This window comes from Chenopodium album, chromosome 23 (genome assembly GCF_948465745.1).
Source record: "Chenopodium album chromosome 23, dcCheAlbu1.1, whole genome shotgun sequence".
In the NCBI taxonomy this organism is placed as follows: domain Eukaryota; kingdom Viridiplantae; phylum Streptophyta; class Magnoliopsida; order Caryophyllales; family Amaranthaceae; genus Chenopodium; species Chenopodium album.
The window spans coordinates 39,177,263-39,204,587 of NC_137856.1; the positions used below are offsets into that span (position 1 = coordinate 39,177,263).

At 33.9% G+C, this 27,325-nt stretch overlaps 5 protein-coding genes across 7 annotated transcripts; 4 read left to right on the forward strand and 1 right to left on the reverse strand.

The window, feature by feature from the left end:
* Positions 1 to 3,605: 3,605 nt before the first annotated feature.
* On the forward strand, positions 3,606 to 5,093 carry LOC145609055 (jasmonate-induced protein homolog). 2 transcript variants are annotated; one of them, XM_081664627.1, is made up of 3 exons: positions 3,606 to 3,743; positions 4,093 to 4,484; positions 4,660 to 5,093. In XM_081664627.1, the coding sequence occupies exons 2-3, from the start codon at positions 4,107 to 4,109 to the stop codon at positions 4,819 to 4,821; spliced, it is 540 nt and encodes a 179-aa protein (XP_081520753.1). In that variant the 5' UTR covers positions 3,606 to 3,743; positions 4,093 to 4,106; the 3' UTR covers positions 4,822 to 5,093. The 2 variants fall into 2 exon arrangements, with proteins under 2 accessions (XP_081520753.1, XP_081520754.1); XM_081664628.1 differs by having other exon boundaries at positions 3,671 to 3,737.
* Positions 5,094 to 6,273: 1,180 nt separating this feature from the next.
* On the forward strand, positions 6,274 to 7,462 carry LOC145608830 (jasmonate-induced protein homolog). Its single transcript, XM_081664422.1, has 3 exons — positions 6,274 to 6,419; positions 6,599 to 6,988; positions 7,084 to 7,462. The coding sequence occupies exons 2-3, from the start codon at positions 6,614 to 6,616 to the stop codon at positions 7,243 to 7,245; spliced, it is 537 nt and encodes a 178-aa protein (XP_081520548.1). The 5' UTR covers positions 6,274 to 6,419; positions 6,599 to 6,613; the 3' UTR covers positions 7,246 to 7,462.
* A 1,539-nt stretch (positions 7,463 to 9,001) lies between these two features.
* Positions 9,002 to 10,665, forward strand: LOC145609139 (jasmonate-induced protein homolog). 2 transcript variants are annotated; one of them, XM_081664692.1, is made up of 3 exons: positions 9,002 to 9,079; positions 9,547 to 9,943; positions 10,271 to 10,665. In XM_081664692.1, exons 2-3 carry the CDS (start codon positions 9,566 to 9,568, stop codon positions 10,436 to 10,438), a joined length of 546 nt encoding a protein of 181 aa, XP_081520818.1. In that variant the 5' UTR covers positions 9,002 to 9,079; positions 9,547 to 9,565; the 3' UTR covers positions 10,439 to 10,665. The 2 variants fall into 2 exon arrangements, with proteins under 2 accessions (XP_081520818.1, XP_081520819.1); XM_081664693.1 differs by having other exon boundaries at positions 9,028 to 9,079; positions 9,554 to 9,943.
* Positions 10,666 to 16,137: 5,472 nt separating this feature from the next.
* LOC145606603 (jasmonate-induced protein homolog) lies at positions 16,138 to 17,642 on the forward strand. The gene is made up of 2 exons (XM_081662395.1): positions 16,138 to 16,654; positions 17,234 to 17,642. Exons 1-2 carry the CDS (start codon positions 16,274 to 16,276, stop codon positions 17,438 to 17,440), a joined length of 588 nt encoding a protein of 195 aa, XP_081518521.1. The 5' UTR covers positions 16,138 to 16,273; the 3' UTR covers positions 17,441 to 17,642.
* Positions 17,643 to 21,009: 3,367 nt separating this feature from the next.
* LOC145609536 (jasmonate-induced protein homolog) lies at positions 21,010 to 23,494 on the reverse strand. The gene is made up of 3 exons (XM_081664995.1): positions 23,370 to 23,494; positions 22,109 to 22,507; positions 21,010 to 21,414 (listed from the first exon to the last, which is right to left on the reverse strand). Exons 2-3 carry the CDS (start codon positions 22,484 to 22,486, stop codon positions 21,211 to 21,213), a joined length of 582 nt encoding a protein of 193 aa, XP_081521121.1. The 5' UTR covers positions 22,487 to 22,507; positions 23,370 to 23,494; the 3' UTR covers positions 21,010 to 21,210.
* Between the last annotated feature and the right edge of the window lie 3,831 nt (positions 23,495 to 27,325).

The window sequence follows — 27,325 nt, forward strand, 5'->3', positions numbered from 1 at the left end:
TTTAGTTCTAGCTCTTCTTAGTTGACCGTTGAAACCCCTGCTATAAATATGCAGTTCATCTATATTCCTTTAGGTATTGTAGATTAATTTGTACGTAGTTTGCAACATATTTCTACTGCGTGGCTGTACTTGTACGAAAGTTACTGTGAGAAACTCTTTCCCCTAATCTTTCTTTCTTTATTTCAATTTTTTTTACTTTTTATGTAAGCTAAATTTGAAAAACATTATCATATAAGTTTAAATTTTATTTGATTTAGGACTTGTTCTCTTCAACTTATTTCATATACTTGTTACTTATTCCTTAATAAATTCAAATCAGATTAGACCAGATCAGAAAGATTCAGATCAGTTCAGATTAATTAAATATGTGTTCTAGAACTATATACTTCTTATATCTATTATTCTTGAGTAAATTATGCTTCTGTTGTTGCGTAGTAGATCGAGTCTAGAAAAAAGACATGGAAGCAACACATGGAGTGCCGGGTGCAGCAATGGTTGGTGATGAGAAAAAGCGGGCTACTTTCGAGGAGCTGATAGCGGCTGGAAGGGAGATAGCAGCTTTGGAACCAAAGGTTGATGCACATGAAGAAGCTGTTACTCGCGGTTTCATTGTAAATCATCACAAGAAGTTTGCTCCTTTGAAGTTATATGATCAACATAACTGGTCTGGAAAGCCAGTGCCGAGCTACCCCGAGGTGGTTGTATATCAGCACCTAGACCCGCCGATTCCATTCAAGCACCAAGGGCCTCTTCCACGAGGGTCCAGGGGAGGGGTGGTCTATGTTGATGGTGTCGACTCCACTGCTCGAAAATGGCTCGTAGCTTTTGACCTTTTAAAACAGAAGGTAGTACTTATATACCATTTGCGCTAGTTTTAGTCTTGCTCAACACTTTAAATTATAAAGCATTTCCTTAGTAAAAAATTAATCAATTGATTGACAATCGTAATAACTTTTCATCAAAAACTTTAGATTGTTTGAAATGAGTCAAAATAAATTAAGAAAGTTCAACCGGATAGGGTTTAGGCACCTATTTTATAATTTTTATGGTTTCTCTATTTGATTCATATAGTTTATTTCCTAAGCAAAAAAATAAGAACATATGGTCAAAGCATGCATATAGACTTTGTATATATAGACATGGCAACAAGCAATTTTAAATTTACTGGGCTGTTACTTGTTGTAGTTAGACCCCGAGGAATGCACGATTGCATATTCCACCATAATTTATATATGTTTCTCTGCTCCTTATGAATTACTTTGATAATATGATCTCAAAATAGCCGCCCCAAAATGAAAAATCAAAATTGTCTTCAGGTTTACGTAGAAGCTGGGCCAATAGGACCCGTTGATTGGAATGTAGTCGAAGTCAAACTTCAAGCATCCGGAGATCATAAATTTTACGAGGACCCAGTTTTTGGGGGCAAAGCTGAAGCAAGAAACGATGGTGATATTGTATTTGCAGTGTTCTCTAATTAGGATTTGATATGAACAGTGGCGGATCCAGGAATTGGACCTAGGGGGTTCGAACTTTATCAAACACCCGATATCCAAATGCACGGATATAAATCGGGTGTACAAGTATAAAATAGAATGTTCAAATAAATATCAATACACAAGTAAACAAAAAATAAGTCCAAATTTCAATAAAATTGCAAAATAAAATGATCCGATACAACAATACATAACATCAATTAAATGTCAAAATACAATACATAAAAAAAACATGCAAATTAAAAAAGCATTCTTCGAGTTTTCATATTCCAAAAATGCTCCAAACTTTTCATGGTCACACTACAATAATTTAAAAAACAATTAATTAGTACTACATCTACTGCAAATTAATTCATAATTCATAGATCAAAACTCAAAATTAATCAGTACTACATCTACTGCAAATTAATAAGTACTACATCTACTGCATTACTGCAAATTAATTAGTACTACATCTACTGCAAATTAATCAACATATTATGATATTAACAATTAAGAAACTCAAAACTCAAAATTAAAACTCAAAAACAGAAATTGAAAAGAAAAAACAGAAATTGAAAAGAAAAAACAGGGAGTAAGTGAGAGAATGTTACCTCGAGTAGATCGTCGGCGTCGCCTCCTCGACCCTCGTGGCCTCGTCGGTGAGCAGTGGCGACAGGCGTGGTCGCGTGACGTGCCTCGGTGGCTCTGTGCGGCGGCTTGAGATTTGAGAAGTGAGAAAAAATGGAGAAGAAAGTTAGGGTTTTAGCAAGCAGCAGTGTATGAGAATTGAGAAAAGAAAGGGAACAATTGAATAGAACAAAGAACGAAAGTTACAGGGAAAAAAAGGGAGAAAAGAAAAAAGAAAAAAAATAAATAAAGTTGCGCGTCCTGGGTTTCGAACCCGCGATCTGTGGTACAATTGAGAGTCACTAAACCAACTGAGCTAACGCCTAACATATTAAACATTTGTTTAAGATATTTTATTTATAGGTTTTTTTTTTTTAATAACTTTTAATTTTTTTTTCCGGATCTAACGGGGTTCAACTGAACCCCCTGAACCCCCGCTAGATCCGCCACTGGATATGAATACCTTGCTAAAAAGTTGTTGTATCTTGTATGATGGACTAGCTCAAGCCTAAGGTCACTTTGTAATTAGGCATTTTATAATAAGCTTCTAGTAATTCATAAAATAGTCCTCTTAATTGTGATGCAAATTTGTGCTATAAATAAAATTGTAATAATGTTACGTTTCCCTTGAATTATGCCATTATAGTTGACAGTTTCTTAAAAAAATCAAAAAAAAATTAAATAAGGCAAAACTATTTATGAATTGTTTTTGACTTTAATGTTAGATTTCAAATATTTTTCTTTTCTTATTTTTTGTAATTGATTTCATATGAGACTATCATATTGAAACGGAGGGAGTATAATTTATACTAAAATAATATATTCGATCGAACAAGACACTTTAGGATAATTAGCAAATCTTGCAAGAAGTTAGTAGACGTCGGCATAATATTATTCGAGTCTGTTAGTGTATCATACAAAATTGCCCTATTATTGTGTGCTTGTGCCCCATAATGGGCCATGGACTATCTTTATATCTAGAATGAATTCGCCATTATCGGCTTATTGCGTGCTTTTGACCAAAACGAATTTTCTGCATTTCTATCTTCTTTTTTTTTAACACGTTTTATTCTTAAATTACTTATTTTTTTTAAAGAGATTTCCTTTTTTTTTTTTTGACAAGAAAGAGATTTCCCTTAAATTACTTAACGTCGCCTGTTCTAAATTATATTAATTTCATTTCTTTTCACTTACTTTTGCTGAAGCAAGGTTTACATTAATAGAAATTAAATTATTTTACTGAACTTAAATTACTTTTATTGATTAAATCAAACTTACTTTTGTTGAACATAATTATTTTTAATGAATATTATTGGAATAAAGTAAAGAAAACCATACTGAGCTCATCAATTTGACTTTTGATCTATTCATCTACTCCGTATCAATTTTGGTTTGATATTATACAACTCCGTATCTTATAAAAGACAAATATTACTCCGTATTTTTTTAAGTTATTCTAGAGTAGTTAATTATAATGTCCATAATATCAATATTTTAATATTTTTTTGCTATTGAGTAATAAACAATTGTTGATCCCCTTGATACCCTTCTATAAATATGCAGTTGATCCATATCCTTTAAGGCATTGTTGATTTGTAACTTGCAACATAATTTATACATTGCTGTACGTTCACTGTGAGTGTGAGTAACTCTTCCCCTCCATCTGATTTTTCTTTCGATCCTTTTCCTTTTTAATTTTTTTTTTTTAATTATTAAGAATGGTAGTTTATATACATATTCTATCTTTAATCACCATATTATCAGACAATTACAACTAAACTAAATTGAAAGGCCGTTATAATGCACGTATTAATTTTGTTGGATTATATGGTCACAAAATATATCCGATGATTTCCTAAATATATCCTCAATAGTTATACTATGTGCATTTGTGCATTTTCATGCATGTAATTAAATAAAATGAGATAGAGAAAATAATATACTAAGTATTTTTTTTTTAAAAGTAAATCATAATTCGATTGTTGGACAGGATAAGAAAAAGACATGGCCGCAATTCAGGAAGTCGTCCCAGCAGCAGTGCTTAGTGACGATAATAATGCTATTTTCGAGGAGATGATGGCGGTGGCAAGGGAGAAAGAAGCATTGGAGCCAAAGGCTGATGATCAGGAGGAAGCTGTTACTCGCGGTTTAATTGTAAACCGTCAAAAGAACAATTTAACTATGCATTTATATGATCAACATAACTGGTATGGAAGTCCGGTGCCGAGCTTCCCCCCTTCTATTACAATTCAGATGCATCCCAATGAATTCAAGCACAAAGGGCCTCTTCCACAAGGTTCTAAGGGAGGAGTGGTTTATGCTGACCAAAAAAGTTATCCTCCGCGAAAATGGCTTTTGGCTTTTGACGTTTTGAAAAAGAAGGTAACATTATTATACACTACAAAAATCAAATAATTTTATGACAACCCATTACGACAAGCTTAAATCTATCCCTGATATAACACTTTCAAGGACAGTCTTTTCAACCTGTAATACTTTATACAAAAGACTCAACCCAACACTTATGAATCAAACTAAAATTTAAAATTGTTTACAGGTTTATGTAGAAGCTGGGCCAATTGGACCAACCGATTGGAATGTAGTTGAAGTCAAACTTGACGCGTCCGGAGATCGTAGTGCTTATGAGGATTCAATTTTCGGAGGCAAAGCTAGTGGAGCAACCGACGGCAAGCACGTCTTTGCAATGTTCTACAATTAACTTGTTTATAAAAAGTTGTTGCATGGGATCGGAGGAGCTCAAGCCTAAAGTCAATTAAGCTGCTATTAGGCAGCTTATGATAAACTACATACTAGTACTTCGTAATAAAGTCCTCTTGTTATGCAATGCAAATATAATTGTGCTACGAATATGAAATGTAACGTTAATGTTTGTTTGTCCTAATATAATATATTGTAAGTTGAACTTTTAAAACTTTGACTACAGATTATCATTAATCTATAAGAAATAGTATGGCAATTTTATTTGGATTAGTTTTAATTAAACTACATTTATACCATGGCATAACATAATTTTAATTTATATATACCATGGGTGGAGTTACATTATACTTGTATTAATTTTCCACAAATTTCATCCCTGGTATACATTCATATCATGGATGGAAATGCTCTAATGCTCTAGTAAAGATATATGGAGGATCATCATTACAATATACTGGGAGGAATTAGTGATTGATATTCTCACGAGCAAGCCAATGATTAATATATCCAATTATCAATAAGTAAAAATTATATAAGTTTTGATATTATGAGAATATGCTATACATTGAAACAATTCTAACAAGATCCCTTATACTTCATAATTAAATTTAATCATAAATATAATTTATAAAATCTAGTCAAAATAAGATTTATGAGTAATATCAAAAGTCAAAATGTATCGACTACAAAAAAAAAAAAAATTTGTCAAAGTAAGGCCCTGTTTGATTCACCTTAATTTTGCTGAACTGAAATTATTTTTACTGAACTGAACTTATTTTTACTGAACTGAACTTATTTTTACTGAACTGAAATTATTTTTACTGATTTTCTATTATAATTCTTCTTTAAGAAAACTGAATTTTACTGAACTGAACTTATTTTTACTGAACTGAAATTAATTTTACTGAACTAAAATTATTTTTACTTAATATTATTTTTTTAAGGTGAATCAAACAGGGCCTAAGTATGATTCATAATCTTATAGAACTCAAGCGCATAATGTCTTTATTTATTTATTTTGATATAGCCTCTTATCTAGTGGCGGAGCCAAGGTTTTAATAATGGTAGGGCATCCTACCATCCGAAGCCCTTTATTTTAGACCTTAAATTTTTTGCACGAGTGAGATTAAAATTTTATACTAATATATTAAAAGACGTTTATTGAAAAGAGTTGGGGAAAGGGAATTCTTTCTCCTTAAATGCCCTTATCGAGGAATCAACTAATGTAACCTTAGCTTCAACAATTCAACCTACCTCAAATGAATGTTGATAAAATGTGCTCTTTTTTCCATTAAACCAAGGTTAGGTTGGTATATTAACCAATGTAGAATCATACAAAATTTCCCTATTAATTACTAGTATAATATTATTGTGCGCTCATGGACCATCTTTATATCTAGAATGAATTCGCCATTAATTAGTGCGTGTCTTTGATCAAAAACGAATTTTCAACTTTTCTATCTTTTCTTTTTAAAACAATTTTTTCTTACTTTGATGCCCTTTATATAAGCAGTTGATCAATGCCCATTTTAGCTATTATATTTATATATTTGTAGCTTGTAACATATTTTCTACAGTACGTGTGTCAAAGTAACGGTAATTAACTCTTCCTTCTAATCTTTCATTTTTGTTTAAGAATGGTATGGTATGCTAAGATTGCTAATTATAAATTAATAAATTATACTTTCTCCGTTTTTTAAATTACTTACTGGTTTTATAAGACAAGCACAATTTTTGAGCACGTATAAGTGTTAGTTACTCTTGTTGTTGGGCAGGCTAAGGAAAAAAAAATGGCTGCAACCCAACAAGTACCAGCAGCAGTGCTTAGTGACGAGAACAAGGCTACTTTCGAGCAGCTAACAGCAGCCGCGAAGGACAAAAAAGCTTTGGAGCCAAAGGTTGATGTTAAAGATGAAGCTATTACTCATGGTTTCATTATAAATCGTCACAAGAACAACGTATCTTTGCAGATACTTGATCAACATAACTGGTCTGGAAATCCAGTGCCGAGCTACCCCCACACTATTGTAGTTAGCCAAGATCCCATTGAATTCAAGCACCATGGACCTCTTCCAGAAGGGTCCAAGGGGGGTGTAGTTTACGCTGATGGTGTAGACTCCACTGCACGGAAGTGGCTCGTGGCTTTTGACCTTTTAAAAAAGAAGGTACATACATACGTAGATTACGTATATATACTTTCTCTGTTTCTTGATACATAAAAATATATCAATTACTAAAAATTAAATAAAATGATTAACAGGTTTACGTAGAAGCTGGACCAACAGGACCAGTTGATTGGAACGTTGTTGAAGTTAGACTTGATGCATCCGGAAATTCAAGTGTTTCTGTGGATCCAGTTTTCGGAGGCAGAGCTGAAGCCGGAAACAACGGTGATATTGTGGTTGCATGGTTCTCTAATTAGCCTACGCTACGTATAGCTTGGTAAAAAGTTGTACTGTGTTGGGATGTATGAACTCCGGTTTAAGGTCGTGGTGCAAGTAGGCATATTATAATAAGTTACTAGTAATTATTCACAATAAAAAGTCCTCTTGTTATGCAGGCATATTTGTGCTAAGAAATGTAATGTTACGTAATGTTAATGACTTAAGTACAATACATTATCTTGTGTTTTCTATTAACTTCTACTATATACCTTTATTATTCCTAAAATAAGTATTCCGTAAAAAAAAAAAAAAAAAAAAAAAAAAAAAACATTGTATACCAACTACTTTTATTTTTATGTAAGATAATAATGGTCAAAATCATGCATTAAAATTTGTAAAAATTAAAATATTGCAATTATTTGATCAAATATAGATGTTTTAGTGTAATTAAGTGTGTATCTTAACATATATATGGAGTACTTCTTTTTTGAAACAATATATGGAGTACTTCTAATTAAGTTAACCCCCTCAAATTTTTACCGAGCCAACCACAATTCAATCTTCACACTTTCCTTGAGCAATGCGTGATTTTGGCATGCACTTCAAATTTAATACTCCGATAATTTATTTATTCAGTATCTAACGTCTCGAGGTGCTCATTAGTAATTTATATATTTATTTATTTATTTATAGAAAAAGTAGCAACGACAAGAAAATGAATAGACAAACTTACCTACTATTCAAATTTGCCCTTTTGGAAATAATTAGGGTCGGAGCACCATTTAATTTTTCAAAAAGAAACTATCACAAAAGTTTAAAAAGTTTTGTGGTAATAAATATTTGCTCCCTCCATTTGGATTAATCGCAACAATATAATACATTTGATACACAATTTTAAGAAAACCATAGGATGGTCTTGGGATCAAAGTCAGAAATTTTATAATATAAGTTATAGTTGGTGGAGGTTTATTTAGTGAGTGAGAAAAATACTTCGTAATAAGTAGTAAAAGTAAGGTAAGTATGAGAGAGATATAATAAAAGAATAGTGAACCTTTACCAACTAAATAAGTGTTGCAATTAATTGAAAACATGTGTAAAAAGAAAGTGTTCCAATTATCTTGAAACAAATAATTGACTAATTTTTTTTTTTTGTGAAATCTATACACTCATCTTAAGCTACCAAAAACTTTAAAATTGGTTGCATCGATCCTTCAATGTTAGGCACAAATCATCAATAACTATTTTTGTAATAAATGTGAAAATTTAGGGGTAAGGGTTTATAACTAGGTGTAATTCCTCCCAATATTAGAGTTAGGGTTTTCAATTTGGGCATTAGGGTTCTTCATTAGAATTGGGGTTTAGGTTTATAGTTTAAGGGTTTTCTTTGCTAATGGATGGATATACATTTAATTACTAAACAGTTATTTTGGAAAAATCAATGTACACGTTTGTCAATGTATAACTTTTACTATAAATATTTTTAATTGCATATTAGTTAAAAAAAAGTATAATAATTCGATATGGCCAATATGACTAAACTACATACACATTCGAATCAAATTTGACATTGACATAAAATCCGAAAAATTAAACATACGGAATATATTGCAATTGATTAAGATCAAATTATCTATCATTGGATTATGAAGAATTTCTCTTTGTTTCATCATGGCCCCGTTAACCTTCTTTTTATCTAGAACAAGTTCTCCATTATTGTATTCTTTTAGCAAAAAAATAGTTTTCTATCTTTTTTTAATCACTCTTCTTATTGATGCCTGTCTATAAATAAACCCCCAATAGATTGAATGATGGATCTATATCACTAATAGACAGTGTAGCTTTCGACATATTTTCTAAAGAACTAAAGTTGAGGTAAGTAATTCTTCTTCCTAGTCTCTTACATTTAATTACCCTTGTGTAGCCCATTGTTTTAAAGCTGGAATCATGGGATGATTTAATTTTGGGTCCTTCGAATCCCTAAATTGTGAGATGAAATGCAACCAAAATAAACTCCAAGTTCCTGACTTCCTGAGACAATTCCTCGTGATAGAATATAAAACTAATATTTTACTTTGACCATAGACTTGGTTGAATTAAGTATTTGACATGTGCTCAAGACCCAACATGACCTGAATACCACGTGTTCAAATCTCATCCATTTTACAATTTTTTGTGGATATTTAACACATCCACAATCTCAATGACATACGGACTAATTTTCTTAATATTGTTTCAGTATATATACTATATTTAAGTATCACTATTTAGAGTGTATGTAGCATACTAAATAAACTTGATTAAACCAAAGCCATAGTATTTTATACTTGTAATAATGTTAGACTACAGGCTAAGAAAAGCATGGCCGCCGCAACCCAACAAGTCTCGATACCATTGCTTAGCGACGAGGAAAAGGCTATTTTCGAGGAGCTGATTAAGGCTGCAAGGGATAAAGCAGCTTTGGAGCCCAAGGTTGGTGCTAAGGAGGAGGTTGTTTTTTCTGGTTACATTTCAAATCGACACAAGGACCCTGTAACTTTGCGACTACATGATCAACACAACTGGTCCGGAAATCCAGTTCCGAGCTACCCGGAAATCATTCCGCGACAGAAACATCCAATCGAGTTCAAGCACCAAGGCCCCCTTCCACAAGGGTCTAAAGGGGGCGTGGTTTATGCTGATGGTGATGACTCCACTGCACGAAAATGGCTCATAGCGTTTGATTATTCTAATAAAAAGGTACATACCACGATTTATATTTGCTCAACACTTCATTAAGGGAAATTCCCTGTTTCTCATATTGAGAAACAAAATTTGTTTCTTATTGCTTATTGGGACATTTTTGTGAATAAACAACAACTTTTTCATTATTGTGGGCTCCACAATTAAATAAAGTTGTATAAAGTTGCTGGTTTATTTACGAAAATGTCATGTGAAAAACAATTTTTGTTTCACTATGAGAAACTGGGGCATCCCTATATAGCCATTACTTTATTTATTCTCGATCTATAAAATTTGTCAATTACTACCATCTCTTTTTGTTTTTTATTTTTATGCTGTCTAAAGGTTTATGCGGAAGCTGGGCCAATAGGAGATGTCGATTGGAATGTAATTGAAGTGAAACTTGATGCATCTGGAGAGTCAAGTTTCTATGAAGACCCAATTTTAGGAGGCAAAGCTCACGCAGCAATCAATGGTGATGCTCGTATTGTGGTTGCATGGTTCATTAATTAGCCTGCTAAAAATGACTTGCATGTGTACGATATCCCGGATATGCATAATGCTCCTAAGGTCACGAAGCTAATTAAGCAAGCAAAAATTTTATTACATAAATAAAGCTATTGTAATTCACAATAAAGTTCCTCTCGTTATGTAGACGTACGTGGTACGCACTTGCGCTGTTATACATAATGTTCTTGCTTGTATTAATAATACAATAATGAATACAAAGTATAGTGTTACCCCTTGCGTTTAATGGCTATTTACATCAGTAACATCACTGCTATAGCGGTTTTCTTTACACACACACACACACACACACAAAAAAAAAAAAAAAAAAAAAAAAAAAAAAAAAAAAAAAATCACACGTGTCACATAAAATCATGTTGGACAGACATTACTAAGCTAACACCTGCAAGCCCAATTCCTAACCTTGGTGCAAATTGATAATTGTGTACTAAGAGGCCATTTGGTTTGAACGGGCTAAAAAAAGTTAAAAACCCTGAAATTAATAAAGGGAAAAATAAGCCACCAGCCCCATCACCACAAAATCCCACCACACAACCATATATTTCCTTCACTTTTCACCTTCTCCAGCCACCCCTCTCCCCACCATGTGTCACCTCTCTCGCACCGCCAACCTTCACTGCCACTCCAACTCCCTAAAAGCCCTCCCCTCGCCCAAAAAAATCTCCAACCCCTACACAACCTTAGAAACACCTCCCCTATCCAAAAGAAAAACCATCATCGGCCCTCCCCCGTTCTCGAAACCCTAGAGGGAGAAAAAAAAACAAATGTTAAATGGTCACATGCAATGTACGTGATTTTTTTGGCTTGAGGAATCGAAATCCAACCCTGATCTCACCGTAACCCAAGTCCGATAAAAGCATCTTTTGTGCCACTTTTTTTTTTCTCTGTAAAAGAACCTTAACAACAAAAAGGCGGTCCATATTCGTGTAAATAAAAGGCTTGTATAAAAGGACATTTCTCACAAATTTTCCTAAAAGCATTTGTTCTCTTCGGAATCTATAGGGTAAAAATCTTATTTAATTAGAGTCATTTTGTGGCAAATAGTATGCTAGAGGGGAGTGTACCATATGCATGGTACACGCGGAAGTACATTAGATATAAATAAAAAGAACATTGAGACTATTCTCTTTTATTTAAATGTAATGTTCTTTTTTTGAAGAAATATATATGTAATGTTCATTTCAACTCTTTATTTTCTCTCTCTTCAATACTCTCTCTCCTATCCCTCTAACTTCTTCATCCATTCTACTTCCTCATCATTTAGCGGATACCCTATGTAGACGACTAAAATAAGGCAACAGACGATATTCCATTAGTTCGCCAATCAAGGTTTGCTAACGGTAACAAAAGGCCGGAATCCCCAAACTCACATAGGTTCTCTATCAACGAATATTTATCCCGTTCGAAATTTGCACCGATTTCGTAAACTCAAACCTACCACGAACATTTATGACAACATATAATGATCAAACATGGTTCCAAACGTTATTATATGACCCTAAAATGTATCCCCTAAGGTCTCAAGACTTTTCGTCACCGGGCCTTGTAACATCAAAAATCCCTCAAAAAGCATGGATAATAGCCTTCATTTTTAGAATTTTTAACCATTTTAATCCTTAGAATAAAAATTGCCAAGATATTTACGATGGTCCCTAATACCCTCCGGGGGTCCAATTGGATGGGTGGAACCATTTAATTTGCTTTAAAACGCTCAATTTGCCCGTTTGAAATTTACATCGATTTCGTGAACTCAAGTCTACTACGGACATTTATGACAACATACAGTGAACATATGTTTCCAAACGTCATTATATGACCCTAAAAATGTATCCCATAGGGTCTCAAGACTTTTCTTCACCGGACCCCGTAACGTTAAAAATTCCTCAAAACGCATGGATAATAACCTTCAACTTTGAAATTTTTTTACCTTTCTTTGCCAGGAAATAAAAATTTCCGAGATGTTTACCATGGTCCCCAATATCTTCCGGGAGTCCAACAAGGTGGGTGGAACCATCTAATTTGCCTTAAAACGCTCAATTTGCCCGTTCGAAATTTACACCGATTTCGTGAACTCAAGCCTTCCCGGACATTTATGACAACATATAATGGTTATATATGGTTCCAAGCGTCATTATATGACCCTAAAATGTATCCCCTAGGGTCTCAATACTTTTCTCCACCAGACCCCGCAACTTCAAAATTTCCTCAAAAACCGTTGATAATAGCTTTCAATTAATTTTTTGACCTTATTTTGCCCGGAAATAAAAATTTCCGAGATGTTTATCATGGTCCCTAATATTCTCAGGGAGTCCAATGGGGTTGGTGGAACCATCTATTTGCCTTAAAACACTCAATTTGCCCGTTCGAAATTTGCATCGATTTCGTGAACTCAAGCCTACCACATACATTTATGACACATATAATGGTTATATATGGTTCCAAACGTCATTATATGACCCTAAAATGTATCCTCTATCGTCTCAAGACTTTTTGGCCACTGGGCCCCGTAAAGTTATAATTTCCTCAAAAAACGTGGATAATAGCCTTCAATTTCGGAATATTTTGACCTATTATTGCCTAGAAATAAAAATTACCGAGATGTTTACCATGGTGGATAATACCATCCGGGAGTCCAATTGGGTGGGTGGAACCATCTAATTAGCCTTAAAGTGCTCAATTCGCCCGTTCGAATTTTTCACCGATTTCGTGAACTCAAGCCTACCCGGACATTTATGACAACATATAATGGTTATATATGGTTCCAAAGTCATTTTATGACCCTAAAATGTATCCCCTAGGGTCTCAAGACTATTCTCCACCGGACCCCGTAAAGTCAAAAATTCCTCAAAAAGCGTGGATAATAGCCTTCAATTTTGGAATTTTTTGACTTTTTTTCGCCCGGAAATAAAAATTTCCAAGATGTTTACCATGGTCTCTAATATCCTACAGGAGTCCAATTTGGTGGGTGGAGCCATATAATTTGCCTAAAAACGCTCAATTTGGCCGTTTGAAACTTGCACCGATTTCGTGAATTCAAACCTACCACGGACATATATAACAACATATATAGGTTATATATGGTTCCAGACGTCATTATATGACCCTGAAATGTATCCCCCGGGGTCTCAAGACTTTTCTCCATCGGTCTCTATAACGTCCAAAATTCCTCAAAAAGCGTGGATAATAGCCTTCAATTTTGAAATTTCTGGCCTTTTTTTTGCTCATAATAAAAAATTTCCGAGATTTTCACCACGGTCCCTAATATCCTTCGGGAGTCCTATTGGGTGGGTGGAACCATATAATTTGCCTTTAAACGCTCAATTTACCCGTTCGAAACTTGCACCGATTTCGTGAACTCAAGTCTACGTACGACGAACCTTTATGACAATATATAATGGTCATATAAACATATATGGTTCCACACGTCATTATATGCCTAAAATGTATCTCTTTAGTTTATGACTTTTCGCCATCGGACCCCGTAACGTTAAAAATTACTTAAAAAGCGTAGATAATTGCCTTTAATTTTAAAATTTTTGACCTTTTGTTGCTCAGAATGAAAAATTACCGAGATATTTACCATGGTCCCTAATACCCTCCGGGAGTCCTATTGGGTAGGTGAAACCATATAATTTGCCTTAAAACTCTCAATTTGCCAGTTCAAAACTTGCATCGATTTCGTGAATTCAAGCCTACCACGGACATTTATGACAATATATAATGGTCATATATGGTTCCAAACGCCATTATATGACCTTAAAATGTATCTCTTAGGGTCTCAAGACTTTTAGCTACTTTATTATAGCTACGTTTTATTTTTTTATTTTTTTATTTCTAGGTAATGTTCTTTAATTTATATGTAATGATATTTTATTTATAGGTAATGTTCTTATGTAATGTTCTTTTATTTATAAGTAATTTTTTTATTCACATAGTAATATTGTTCCAGGTGTACCATGCGCATAGTACACCCGCCTGTACCAAATAATTATTGGTCATTTTGTATTAGAAAATTTAGGGCACCATTTCAGTGTAGCAATAGTTTAGGGTTGCCATTGAGAATTCCCAAAAAATAACAGCAATATTTAATAAAGAAAAAGCTATATTTGAAGTTTCATTAGCTCAAAGAAATTATTGGAAAATTTTATAATTTTAAAAAAATCCACCAATTAACAAATTTTTAATTAGTAAACAATTTAACTCTAATTAATCATATAATTAATTGATGATTTGAAGGAAAGGATATAAATAATTTTACCTTGATTGCTAAAAAAAAAAAAAAAAAAAAAAACTTGACATTTATAAAACAAACAAGAAATTTTGTGTTAGTTGGTATTTAATACGAAGTGTTTGTTTGGTATTATTAAAATGGGGTTTAAATCCTCTGTCCCATTTTTCATGTTACATTTGTGTTCCACTTAATATCATTGGTTGTAATAATATTAAATGCAACTTTATACCCGTTAATTTTATTAGTCATTAATGAAAAAAACAGAATTAAGCATAAGGTACTTAGAATTTCTCTTTCCACGCACTTTTTCACTTCCACAAAAATTATAAAAAGTATAGGTAGGGTTGATACCCTTTCCACAAACAACTTGGAACCAATTCACATTGACCAAAAAATGAAAATTAAAAGTAATTACTTTTTGTTAACATTAAAAAGCCAAAAAAAAAAAAAAGGCAATATATCATTCTATCTAATCTTCATTTCCAAGGTTATTCGTATCCCTAGGAAAAGAAAAATTGGTTATTCATATTCTTCTTGCTTTAGATTATTTTATTGGAAAATTTGTCTGGAAGGGACTTATAACTTCACTCTTTTGTCTGGAAGGGCCTTATAGGTTCAAAGTGGTCTAAAAGGACCTTATAAGTGTGTTTTGTTGTCTAGAGCGAGGGACCTTGACGCCGGATTCTGGTGTTTGACTTTTTTACTCCGGCGTTGACCAGTCATGTGACCATCACGTAACTGGTCTACGCCGGAGTAAAAAGTCAAACACCGGAATATGACGTCAAGGTCCCTCTAGACAACAAAACACACTTATAAGGTCATTTTAGACCACTTTGAACATATAAGGTCTTTCCAGACAAAAGAGTGAAGATATAAGTCCCTTCCAGACAAATTTTCTTATTTAATTTTGTTAAATCATATCGTTCTAATCTGTTACAGCAAGATAATTGCATGAATATATGCATAACATCATAAGTAGTGAGTAATTGAGACTTTGAGTACATCTCTTAGTACCTTTTGCCTATAAATAGACAACTCCTTTGCGTCCCTTTCTCCTAGTATAAGTGTAAGACACTAAGACTAACAGTAACCACAATAATATACGGAGTATCTATCTTCATTCTCTTGCTTTTATTATTTAAGGTACGTCTTTTCTTGAACCTCTCAATTCTAATTCTCGCCTAGTATGTTATACACCTAAGCTAAGTTTTTTTAACGGTATAGTTTTTAAATTTATAATTAAATAAATAAAATTTATTATAAGGATATTTTGAAAATATTATTAAGACAGGCCTAATTATAAAAATTCTCGTGTGAATAGTGCAAAAATAAATGTGTTGTAACTAAGAGAATTCAAAAAGAGAGAAGTATATTATACAAACATTTTTAAGTAATTTTGAATGTAACCAACATAAAGAAACGGAATTGAAGTAGGTTGTGTAAGAAGTGGCTGTAATAATGTACGTCAATTCGTACAACCATGTCTTGAGCAAGGAGGGTAAAATTAATAGATGGATCAAAAGTACAATTAATAACTTGATTCAATGGTTGACTATTGAACATAGGTTGAAGAAGCTAGCTAGCTAGCAATGGCATCATCGGTGCAACAGGTACGAGGAAACGTGGCGACAATGCCTGAGAAAGAAAAGGGAGCAGTGGATGAAGTCTTGAGCGAGGCAAAGAGCTACCTTGTGACAAACAACATCAACAATAATGATCAGATTACAGCAATGGCAGTGGTTGCTATTAGAAGCACTCACAGCCAACAAATGAGGTATTACAAAAGCAAAAATTGGACGGGGGATTTCATGGTGAGGATTCCAGAGTTAATCGATGGAGGTCTTCGGGCTGTGGTACTGCACAAGGGCTCCAAGGGTGCGCTGATTTATGGTCTTCAGCCCGACGCACCTCGTCCTCTTGGATGGCTCCTTGCCTGGTCCAAGCCCGATATGCCTAACCAACCTAATAAGGTACTTTTTTTTTTTGTTGGTGATCGAAAACCTAATAAAGTACTCACAATAATAATTCTTACACCTACTAATAAGTATTTATCTAATACTACGTATAATAGTTTTTCTGTTTCAAAATAAGTGTTACACTTTGATTTGTACGTCAGTAAATTTATAATTTTTACCATTTAAAGTTCTAATTTTACATCAATACTAATATTATAAAATTATATTAGTTGCTACCGAGGAAGTTCCAGTTAATTAATTTGATAAACAAAATTTGTCTATCAAATGGCAAAATGGTAAATAAAACAACATAAATGCACAGTCATCATGACATTTTCGTAAATATATCAACAACAGTGGAACCCATATTTAATAAAAAGTTGTTGATTTATTTACAATTGTGCCATTTGATAAACAAATTTTGTTTATCAAATTGATAAACTTGAATTTTCCCGTTGGTACCACCAACATTTTTTTTGACCACCAAGAATTGTTCAAAAGCTAAAATTATATCACTTATTTGCCCAAACACCTTTGCATAATTATAAAATTACCTCTTCCACGTCACTCAGCAGTAGTTTATCCTTGTTTCAGGTTTATGTGGAGGGCGGGCCATTAGATAGGATCTTGAACAAGGATTGGAATGAAGTTGAACAGCAACTCGACATGTCCGGCGACTACTGCCATCATTGGGACCAAGAATCAGGTGCAATGGTAACAGCTAGAATTCAAGATGATGGCGAGAAAGTAGCTGTTGTTGGTTCCAGGATTAGTTATACAGGGTTCTTGACACCCAACTAGCTAGGCCAACACTATATATGGCCATATTAATATGTATGTTGTGGTGTGCTTGATGATCGATGTGCTTGACAACCTGAAGAACTCAGAATAAACACGCATAGTTTAGCGTGATATAAACAATTATGCTTTATGCCCCTTAATTAGGTTTGTAATAATGACATGGATGGACATCTATTAATAATGTCGTACTCCGTATTACGTTTGGGACAGTTTTCAAATGGCTACAATAAAATTGTGGCCATTGTAACTGAGTAAATCTCAACCCTCCAATTAACAAAATTCATCACATCCATCTATTTAGTTGAATTTAAAATACACCTATTAAAAAAAATAAAAATAAAAATTAAATAAAATAACAAAATTTCATCTTTTTTAATAATGGAAAATTTAGTTGAAAGATTAAACTTTTACAGAGTAATGATCTATCTTAATTGATATTTTCATGGATTTATTACCTTTAACGTCAAATGATTGGTTTCTTGAAAACTAGAGACAAATCTCACAATTTTTATATCTTCATCTTCATTTTTTTTTCCTCCCTTTTTTCTTACGGAGTATTTTCTATTATGGAGGCTGATTCAATGTTTTTTTATATTTGATGCAAAGTTATTGTTAATAAACCAAAAGCAAATGTTGGTTTTTAATGGAGATTGGAGAATCGTCAATGGCAAGGGGCAAAGTTTCAGTTTTTTGGTTTTAGAAACTGAAAACAGATTTTTTTTTTTTTTTTTTTTTTTTTTTTTTTTTTTTTTTTTTCCATTTCTTGGTCAAATTTGAAGTCAATTGAATGAATGGGCAAGATTGATTATTTAAAATATAAGGTCAAGATTAAAACTAATTATAATAGCCACAATTTTATTGTAGCCATTGAATAGTCTTCCTTACGTTTGATGTTATTTAGGTAATGCTAAATTGTGTCTTTTTTAAGTTGCCCTAATATCATTTTAAAATAAAATTTTATATATATTAGGATTAGGAGCTCATCAATATTGTGCAATACAGAATATGTAGTATAACAATGCTGAATAACAGACTAGAATAACAAACAAACAAAGATAAAAAAATAAAATTACACAAAAAACTAAACGTAGGAAACCTTCTTTTTGCATCGTTAGAAGGCAAAACATACAACCACAGCACAACTTTGCACTAGTAGAGCTCGCTATTGATTTTTTTGTATATACTTTCTCCATTTTCTTTTAAACTAGGGAAGCCTACGCTCGCGATGCGCGCGATATAGCTAGCCATCGTAGGGGAGTTATAAATTCGAACCTCAAAGTTTACGTACTTTGAGTTGCTGTTGAATTATACTTGTCTTAGGACGATCGATAAAAGTTTTTATCTTAATTTATTTAATTGTAGAAAAATGATTTGTATTATGATTATTTATTTTGAAAACGATCATATATATTATAACTCGCCAATGTACGTATTACTATATAAAAAGGCAATCAAAGCTATTGCATCATTCTATAACTACAATAGGAGTGTTATGGAGAGGACAAAACCCTCATTGAACACCCTGGCACAAAGGCTATGTAGTATATTTCCCTGCAATTAGATAGTCTTTGGACCATATAATGGAGGAGATAACATTTATGAGCTACAAGTATTTAACTGATGATGTATAAGTACGTCTTAACTCTTTCATCATAAACTAAGCTTTTCCTAGGATAAAAATCAAGCCAATGACACAATAACTAAAGCAAAATACATCTTCAAACAACCTCTTAATCAAAAGCATAAGACTATAGTACCTTATATGTAAGACATAACTGCTACATTCCGTAAAAGACTCATCAAATGAGTTGCTTTGTTTGATTCCCCTATAAACACAACTAAAAGAGATTACATCAAAAGTATTACTCTTATGTTTTTTTTTTTTTTTTGTTTTTTTTTTTGGTTTATCATTTTAATGGTATCCAAGCAATTACACTCCACCACTACGAATGTACCATTATTGCATTCATCCGTCAACTCCACCAATCTTGAGTTGTCCCCAACTCTAACCAGATACGGGCGTCTCCGAATAGTATGCTTATTCACCTCTTCGTATAACATAATCAAAATAGATGATGTACTCCCTGCTCACCAGCTGGCTACTTCAGTTAGAAGACGTCAGTTACTTATTAGTTATTTGTATTAGGTTCTGTTTGTTTTGAGTTGCCCTTTGTCAAAAAAAAAAAAAATAGATTGCACAAACTTTACATTTCCTTTAGTATAAAAAAACAACCGGTAGGGTCATCATCCTTATAGAATTATCGCGGCGGTGGGTGGTGACCGGGGGTACCGGAATGGAAACTGACATGTTAACATTATTTTTCATCAACCAGAAAAGGAGTTTGTGAGAAAAGAGGAAATTAAGAAATGAGGAGTTTTGGCCTTTTCGTTAGAATGATAAGAAGGAAGATAAACAAAAGAAATAGAGGACAAAAATACGAAAGGTTAAATACTTAAATGCATAAAAATTAATTTGGACAAAAATACGAAAGGTTAAATGCTTAAATGCTTAAATGCATAAAAATTAATTTTAATTGCGGGTAAATATGTCAATTAACTTTTTTAAGGGTATAATAGTCTTGACACTATTCATAAGAGTATTTTCCCACTTTTTATAAGGTAGGGATGCAAAACTTTGCCTTAGCTTTCACATTAAATTATCATATATTTCACCGTAACTAGCTTTAATGACTTATAGTGAAGGAAAAAAATATAATCATGGAGATCTCGTAAGTTTCATCTCGATTTATACTTTATTAACATCAAATTTATAAAAATTATACATATTACGAAGTAGTATATTACTATATTAGTACGGAGTAATAAAATATATCAATAATTAAAATAACATACACATTGACAAGCGTATAATGTGAATTGTTGCATTTTTTAAAGAAAACAGAGGAAGTATATGGTGGATCACTGGAGGATTTAGGGGGTACATAGAGGTAACAATAAGAAGAAAAAAAAAACTTACTAGTATAAGAAAGAGACCTGATGTAACAGACATATTATATAACTGGCCTCGCTCTTAGATCAATAAAAAATGTTCTTAATAAAGCGAGCAAGTTAAGCTCGAATGGGAATTATTGATGATGAGATTACAAATTACTACTTCTTGTCGATTCAATAATGTGGGAATTGGGATCGTTCTTACCGGATATGTTGAGTCCATGAACAACCCACATGTGAGCATTTTCTTGTCCCACACTAAAAACACTAAACACTAAAGGGGGAGTGTAGTGGTAATGAAATCCCACATTGAAAGAATTCAAGAGTTACCACCACAATATAAGGCTAAGGGGCAACTCCCCTCATTGCCATATGATTTTGAGGTGGAACCTCCTTAGTCATGTAAAGTGGTGGACTTACACTCTCCCGTGACGGGTGCGGCCCAGACCCATATTTAACAGGATAAGAGTTCACCCATGTTTTTTTTTTTTTTTTTTTTTTTTTGGTTATTATTATTTAGATTCTTACATATTCATTAATTTAATTTTGTAAGATTTTCATTGTTACCAAAAAAAAAAGTACAAGACATATAGAAACAACAAGATCAAAACATTGCATACTCTTAAAATCATTATAAGGATTTATCATTAATTTAAATTAAGATGATAAATGTCCAGTTTATAGCAAAGCCATGCCAAGCAATGCGAGGGACATACCACACACGTACATTTTTTTGTCACAACTTAGCACACTAAGTCGCTTGTGTTATTCCGAATATTATAGTACATATTATACTTCTTGATAGGCATTAGGGAAATTTATGGTCCCCCTGGGCTGTTGATACTGAAGGTAGAACTGACTATAGCCACCTTCTCGCTATCGTCTGAGATACGAGCAGTTAATGTTGCACCTGATTCAATGTCCCAGTGCTGACTATAGTCGCCCGACTTATCAAGGTTTTGTTCAATTTCACTCCAATCCGTCTTCAAGAGCTTCTCTAGTAGCCCACCTTGCACATACACCTGCACCCCAAAAAAAATAAAAAAAGCATATTAGATTAAATGAAACCAAGGGAGTAACTCATTAATTGCATTGAAAAAATAATTTACAACTAGGTTGGGTAGGATGTTTTTATTTTTTATTTTTTGATCACTAACTTAACTAAGATACAATTCGTCCAACTTGTAAAAAAAAAAAAAGGATAGAATTCACTTAAGGTTTAGCTTGTAGAGCCAAAATTTATTGATCTTACAATCTTACATCCAATTAATTTAAATCACACTCATTTTACTTGAAAAAAAACCATTCTACTCACTTTATTACTAATTAGAAATCTACCCCTTTATTAAAACCCTAACATAGGGGTAATTGAGGTTATATGTATATATGGGTGTGTTCTCTTCACCTTATTATATAAATAAGTTTCAGGTCTAATAAGTTCAGATAAGTTGCAATAAGGTTCAATAAGTATAATAAGTTCTAATAAGTTAAACTTAGTCTAATAAGTTCATATAAAGTTCAAGTTCAATAAGGTGAAGAGAAAACACCCTTAGTGGTAGCTGGGGCTAAGTGAGTGTAAATAACTACGGAGTAATTAATTATTAGAGGTAATTGTGTTGTGTGGACTTTGGTTATGGGCCTTTATATTTTTTCATCATTATAAGGTAGTTATTTGCAAAAAGAGTGTTTTATTGTTGGGAATAAATGTATACATACCCGATTAGGCTCACCAGGGGTGTCGGGTTTGGACCAAGACAGTATCCATCCAAGAGCAAGAGGAGTAGCATCAGGTTCGAGACCATACAAGAGCGCCCCCTTAGAGCCCTTGTGCACAAACACAGCCCCATCACCACCGTTGATGTAATCAGGAAGCCTCGCCATGAAATTCCCAATCCAACTATTGTTTCTGTACGACCTCATTCGTTGTCCGAAACTGCTTCTGATGGACACCACTGCCATTGCTTGAATCTGATTATTGCTTACTATGTTGTTTGTCATAATGTATTTCTTTGCGTCTTTCATCCCCTCTTCCATCATCGCCTTTTCTTTCTCACCCATCACATTGTCCCTACTCTGTTGCACAGACGATGCCATTGCTAGCTTTCTTCTTCAATCCTGTTACATTTCTCACAAAATTATCTGTTAATGCATGAATAATAGTGAAAAAAAGACAAAATTAAATGCAGATATTTATTGTATCATTTTATTTTTGTAACTCTTTTGTATTCATGTGTTATTCTAAGAATTTTCTGATGTAATTTGGTTTAGATTTTCATATATTTTCCAAAAATGAATGTTACGGAGTATAACATTCATAAACATTATATGTGTATAGCTTGCATAAAAACTAAAATAAGAAAGAAGAAAATAGCAAATAGGGCATGCATGCAGATGTTAGTTCAATGATCTTTAACATGTAGTAAAATTAAGGTTGGTCCAAAATCAAAAGAGAAGTCGTGCTTTTCTTAATAAATAAATAAAAATAAAGTCGTGCCGTTGAGATGACGTACATTTGAATTAAATACTCCCTCCGTTGGCTCCATGTTTTGATAAGTGTTACAGTTTGACCAAACACACATGCGTGCCGAGACACGACTTTGACCATTAATATATCTAATCATATGTTAATAAAAGTATAGGAAAATTAATATTATGAAAGTATATGTTATAACGAATCCAACAATGTATTATACAACAACATTTGTTTTTTTATATATTAATAAGTTAATCAAGTCAAACTCATTATGTATATAGTGAAAAAGTCAAACTGCAATACTTATTATGTAAATAGTGTAAAAAGTCAAATATGTACGTAGGTCAAACTGTAATACTTATTGACCTACATACATATTCTGTAATTGCACTTTATAAACGAGTAAAATTTCACAACATATATCAATATATATCAATGAATTTGATATTCGAGAGTAATAAAAATGCTAGGGGCTAAAACAAGGGGTGAAAAGAGAGAGCGTACCTTGAAATAGTATGTTACAGATTAAGATTTGAGGATATGTAAGGCCAGAGGACAAGAGGATTGTCTATTTATAGAAAGCTGGCAATATATGAGGATAATCATGCATGATTGTCTATCTAGCTTTAATTGAATTGAAAAAAAATAAAAATAAAAAAGAAAAAGAATAAGAATATCTTTATAAATGATGAAGAATTTAAATACTCGTATACCTCCGTTACATGTTATTTGCAACGATGAGACATTTTTCCTCTTTACTTTATGTCAAATCATTGCAAATAATATGTAATCGAGGTAGTAAATACTTTAGAAAATATTATGCATAGAAGCATTATTGATGCGTTATTACACGTACTCGATGTGGAAGAAAGCTCACAAATATAAAGAAAATAAATAATCTATGCAAGGGTTTGCAACGAGTTAGCTTATTGTCAGTAATCGATGATCTTTAGCTAGCAAACTAAGATTTGACTACAATAATTTGATCCAACGGTCGAACCTACTATTACTTATGAACAATTGAACCATGTAGGATTGTATCTTAGCTAGCTTTAAGCACCGTAGGACTGTAGGATTAATTTTGGTCGTCGGTAATTGGCTATTTTCTTGTTGTGGTTATAATTAACCGAATTTTCTGATTAAGAAAATTCAAAAACAAATGCATCAAGTATCACACTCTATGAAGTCAAAGAATATAAGTATTCCGTAGTATTTGTGGAGAAGAATCAATTTTTTAGCTAGGATTGCATCTGATTCTTCAAAAAAAATTTGTAATGGGTATCATATTCTTTGATATTGGAGAATTAATCCTGCCACTAATATGGATGTCTAATCTACTATAGGTTAGTTGTACTCTTTGATAATGGTCCTCCAAGAATCAAGATTAGTTTCTAGTTTGCCATTATGTGGTGAAGAATTACCCCATTAGTAGAGTTGACAAAAGTTAAAATGACGCGAAAAAAGAGAATTAATGTCAAGGCCCAAGAGTTTACAACTAACAAGTCAATTTGGCCAAGATAGACACTTTGATGGCTAGAACGAGTATCCATGTTATTATCAGCTTCTAAGCTAAGCTTGCATCCTATAGCCCACACCACAAGTTTGTTGACACCTTTCCAAAATGCCTTGTATTAATACGTGTGTTCTAATTTGTTTCTGTCTGATCCCAACTCCCAAATTGTTTCTGTCTGATCCCAACTCCTCCAGAAACTCGGACCTGAGATTCTGATACCCCTATCGGCAAGCTGAGAACCTACATAATGAGAAGAAGTTAGCTAACCCCGGGGTGATCCGGGGATAACCACTCCGATGATAAAGTCAGAAAGTGTTTGAGAAGAGAAGATAAGTAAGAGAGAGAAAGTAGAGAGAGATTAGAGAGAGAGTGTAATTAATGTCCTCATTAATGAGGTCTTACCTACTTATTTATAGTTATCTACCTTGACAGGTGGCTTTCACCCATGCACAACCTTTTGTGCCAAGTGTCGAGTTTCTGTTGCCACGTGTTAAATTGCGGCAGGCCGACATGTCCTCTTTCTGCAACATATCAGCATCTTCTTGTGATCTGGTCATGCCCAGATATCATCCCATACAATTAGCCCCCCAAGTGAGGACGTATGATCATTCATCATCGTGCTCAGTTAATCATGGGAGACAAGCTGAACCTAACAAAACAAACTTTGGGTTCCACATCTCATTCTTCAGACTCTTCCCTAAATTGGAAATTTTATTGTAACAACGTTTCTTGTACTTTGTCAAGTACTGCTTACTAACAAAGTTTCATTACCAATCTTGCCGTTTTCATAATCCATTTTAATCGCTTGGCCTGTATCCAGGCAAATTAACTTCTACATATTCATATATTTTTAAGCTCTATGTCCTTTTGCTGAGAAGTGTTATGCTAATTTGCTACTTGTAGTACTTTTATTATTACTATTTGCTGAGAAGTGTTATGTTTTCCTCCCCAAGTGACCTTGTATGCCGATAGGTTACAAGGTCAATTCATTACAAAAAACCTGGGAGCGAAAAACTCCGTTTTCCTCCCCAAGTGACCTTGTATGCCGATAGCTTACAAGGTCAATTCATTACAAAGGGTACGTTATGGTAGTGTAACCGTTTTTCTTCTTTTCCCCTTCTTTTTTTTTTTTTTTTTTTTTTTTTTTGCTTGGGCGGGAAAATTTTTACACGTGTCACAAATCCTGCCGCTGCTTTTTGAAAAAGTTTGCCAATTAACAGCCGTCGGATCTCTGAACCGCCTTTCACTTCAATTGGCCATTCAGCTTCCCCTTTTTTAGATCAAAATTCCGCCATTTTCTTACTACTTTGCATTCCTTCCCAGTTTTCTCTCGAAAAAGTTTAAGTGGCTGACCACAGTTCTGTCCTTTCTTATCCTCCTCGCGTTCGGTTTGTGCATTCCGTCTCCTCGGGCGTACCTTCTCTTTCTTCGTCGTTTCTTTATCAGTTAGAGGTGTTAAATCCGCGATTTTCATTGAAGGTATTTTCGTACCCTAACCCCTGATTTTTCATGCTATTTTTATTTCCTTATATTCAATTAAATGTCTGAAGATAGTGTCGAAGAGAATTTTCCTAACCTTAGTACTGCTAGGCGTCGTTTAATTAGACAATCTTTAGGCAAAGAAACCGGTAGTAATCAAGGTAATTCGTCTTCCCTTTCTGATAACATTGACTACCCTTTTGAGACGTTAACTTCTGAAGAAGAAAAACGTGCTTTTATGATACATAGGACCATTGCCCACCGTGAAAGCGCCCTTCACCCTACTAACCCTTATATCCCTGCCGATACTGAAATTCTTGACGTTGAACCTGTTAATGTCCGTTATCACTTACGCAGCTTTACTGGGAGACGATATTTTAATCAATACGGCACTAACGTTGGCAATATAGGTATAAACACTATGCCAAGGGTAAAGAGTACAAGTTATCAACCCCGAGCTGCCGCCCGTGAAGCCGCTGAGGTCGCCAAGGCAGCGGAATCTAGTAAAAGACCTGGACAAGGTCAGGTTGTAAGTTCTTCTGAAGAAGAACTTGAGGATGACATCCCTTTGACCCCTGAAGAAGGTCCGTCATCTCCTGTTCATGAATCTGCCGTCAACTCAGTTTTAAGAGATGACGACGCTCAGGAAGACAGTGTAAATAATGAGAGTAGGGATGACATTGTTGACTTAACGGCCGAGGTTATCCAAGAAGAGAATTTGGACGAGGGGTATAGTTCTGAAACTGATAGGGCTGAGTTCCGACAACCTATAGTTCTTGCCAACGACGGAAAAGTTGCAAAGGAAAAGATAAGTGAAGCTTTTAGGAAAACGGCAATTACAAAGGACTATTGCCGTCGTGCGAAAAAGTTCTTTAACTTACCTGATGGGTACGAGTTGTCTCTCCCTCCATCTGGAGCCTCAGTGTTGGATTGTCCAGCTGGTTCCGTGGCTGTTTACATGAAGCACTTGGATTTTGGCCTCCGTTTTCCTCTGCATCCCTTTGTTGCTAAAATCTTGAAGGCCTGGAACGTTTGCCTGGTTCAGTTAACCCCTCAAACTATTCGTGCCGTTATTGCTACAGTTTGGGTTATGCTATATCGGAACTTCCCTCTAACCCTTAATGTATTCAGACGGCTTATTACCCTAAAGAGAGATGGTCAATCAGATGGGTGGTGGTCTTTATATACCCAACCCCACAAATATACCGTCCATCCTAAACTATCTAGCTGCAAAGGTTGGAAGGATAAGTTTTTCTTTATTTCAGTCCCAGAGGATTTTCCTTTGAGGAGAACTTTTTTCAAGCCTCATCCCCATTTTGATTCAATCCCCGAGAGAGATCTCGGGAAGCATGAAGAAAGGGCTGTCAATCACTTTGACATCTCTGAATATGATGAAGGCGACGGCAAGGTCCGTCTAATTCTTGCGGTGTGGGTGCCGAATGTGAGTTACATTCTGGGCAACGCGCCG

Excerpts from the sequence above, each read along its gene's own strand:
- LOC145609055 (XM_081664627.1), top strand. The coding sequence starts at position 4,107 with ATGGCCGCAATTCAGGAAGTCGTCCCAGCAGCAGTGCTTAGTGACGAT. Across the intron at positions 4,485-4,659 it reads TTGACGTTTTGAAAAAGAAG|GTTTATGTAGAAGCTGGGCC; the intron begins GTAACATTATTA and ends AATTGTTTACAG.
- LOC145608830 (XM_081664422.1), top strand. The coding sequence starts at position 6,614 with ATGGCTGCAACCCAACAAGTACCAGCAGCAGTGCTTAGTGACGAGAAC. Across the intron at positions 6,989-7,083 it reads TTGACCTTTTAAAAAAGAAG|GTTTACGTAGAAGCTGGACC; the intron begins GTACATACATAC and ends AATGATTAACAG.
- LOC145609139 (XM_081664692.1), top strand. The coding sequence starts at position 9,566 with ATGGCCGCCGCAACCCAACAAGTCTCGATACCATTGCTTAGCGACGAG. Across the intron at positions 9,944-10,270 it reads TTGATTATTCTAATAAAAAG|GTTTATGCGGAAGCTGGGCC; the intron begins GTACATACCACG and ends TGCTGTCTAAAG.
- LOC145606603 (XM_081662395.1), top strand. The coding sequence starts at position 16,274 with ATGGCATCATCGGTGCAACAGGTACGAGGAAACGTGGCGACAATGCCT. Across the intron at positions 16,655-17,233 it reads TGCCTAACCAACCTAATAAG|GTTTATGTGGAGGGCGGGCC; the intron begins GTACTTTTTTTT and ends TCCTTGTTTCAG.
- LOC145609536 (XM_081664995.1), bottom strand. The coding sequence starts at position 22,486 with ATGGCATCGTCTGTGCAACAGAGTAGGGACAATGTGATGGGTGAGAAA. Across the intron at positions 21,415-22,108 it reads CCCCTGGTGAGCCTAATCGG|GTGTATGTGCAAGGTGGGCT; the intron begins GTATGTATACAT and ends TTTGGGGTGCAG.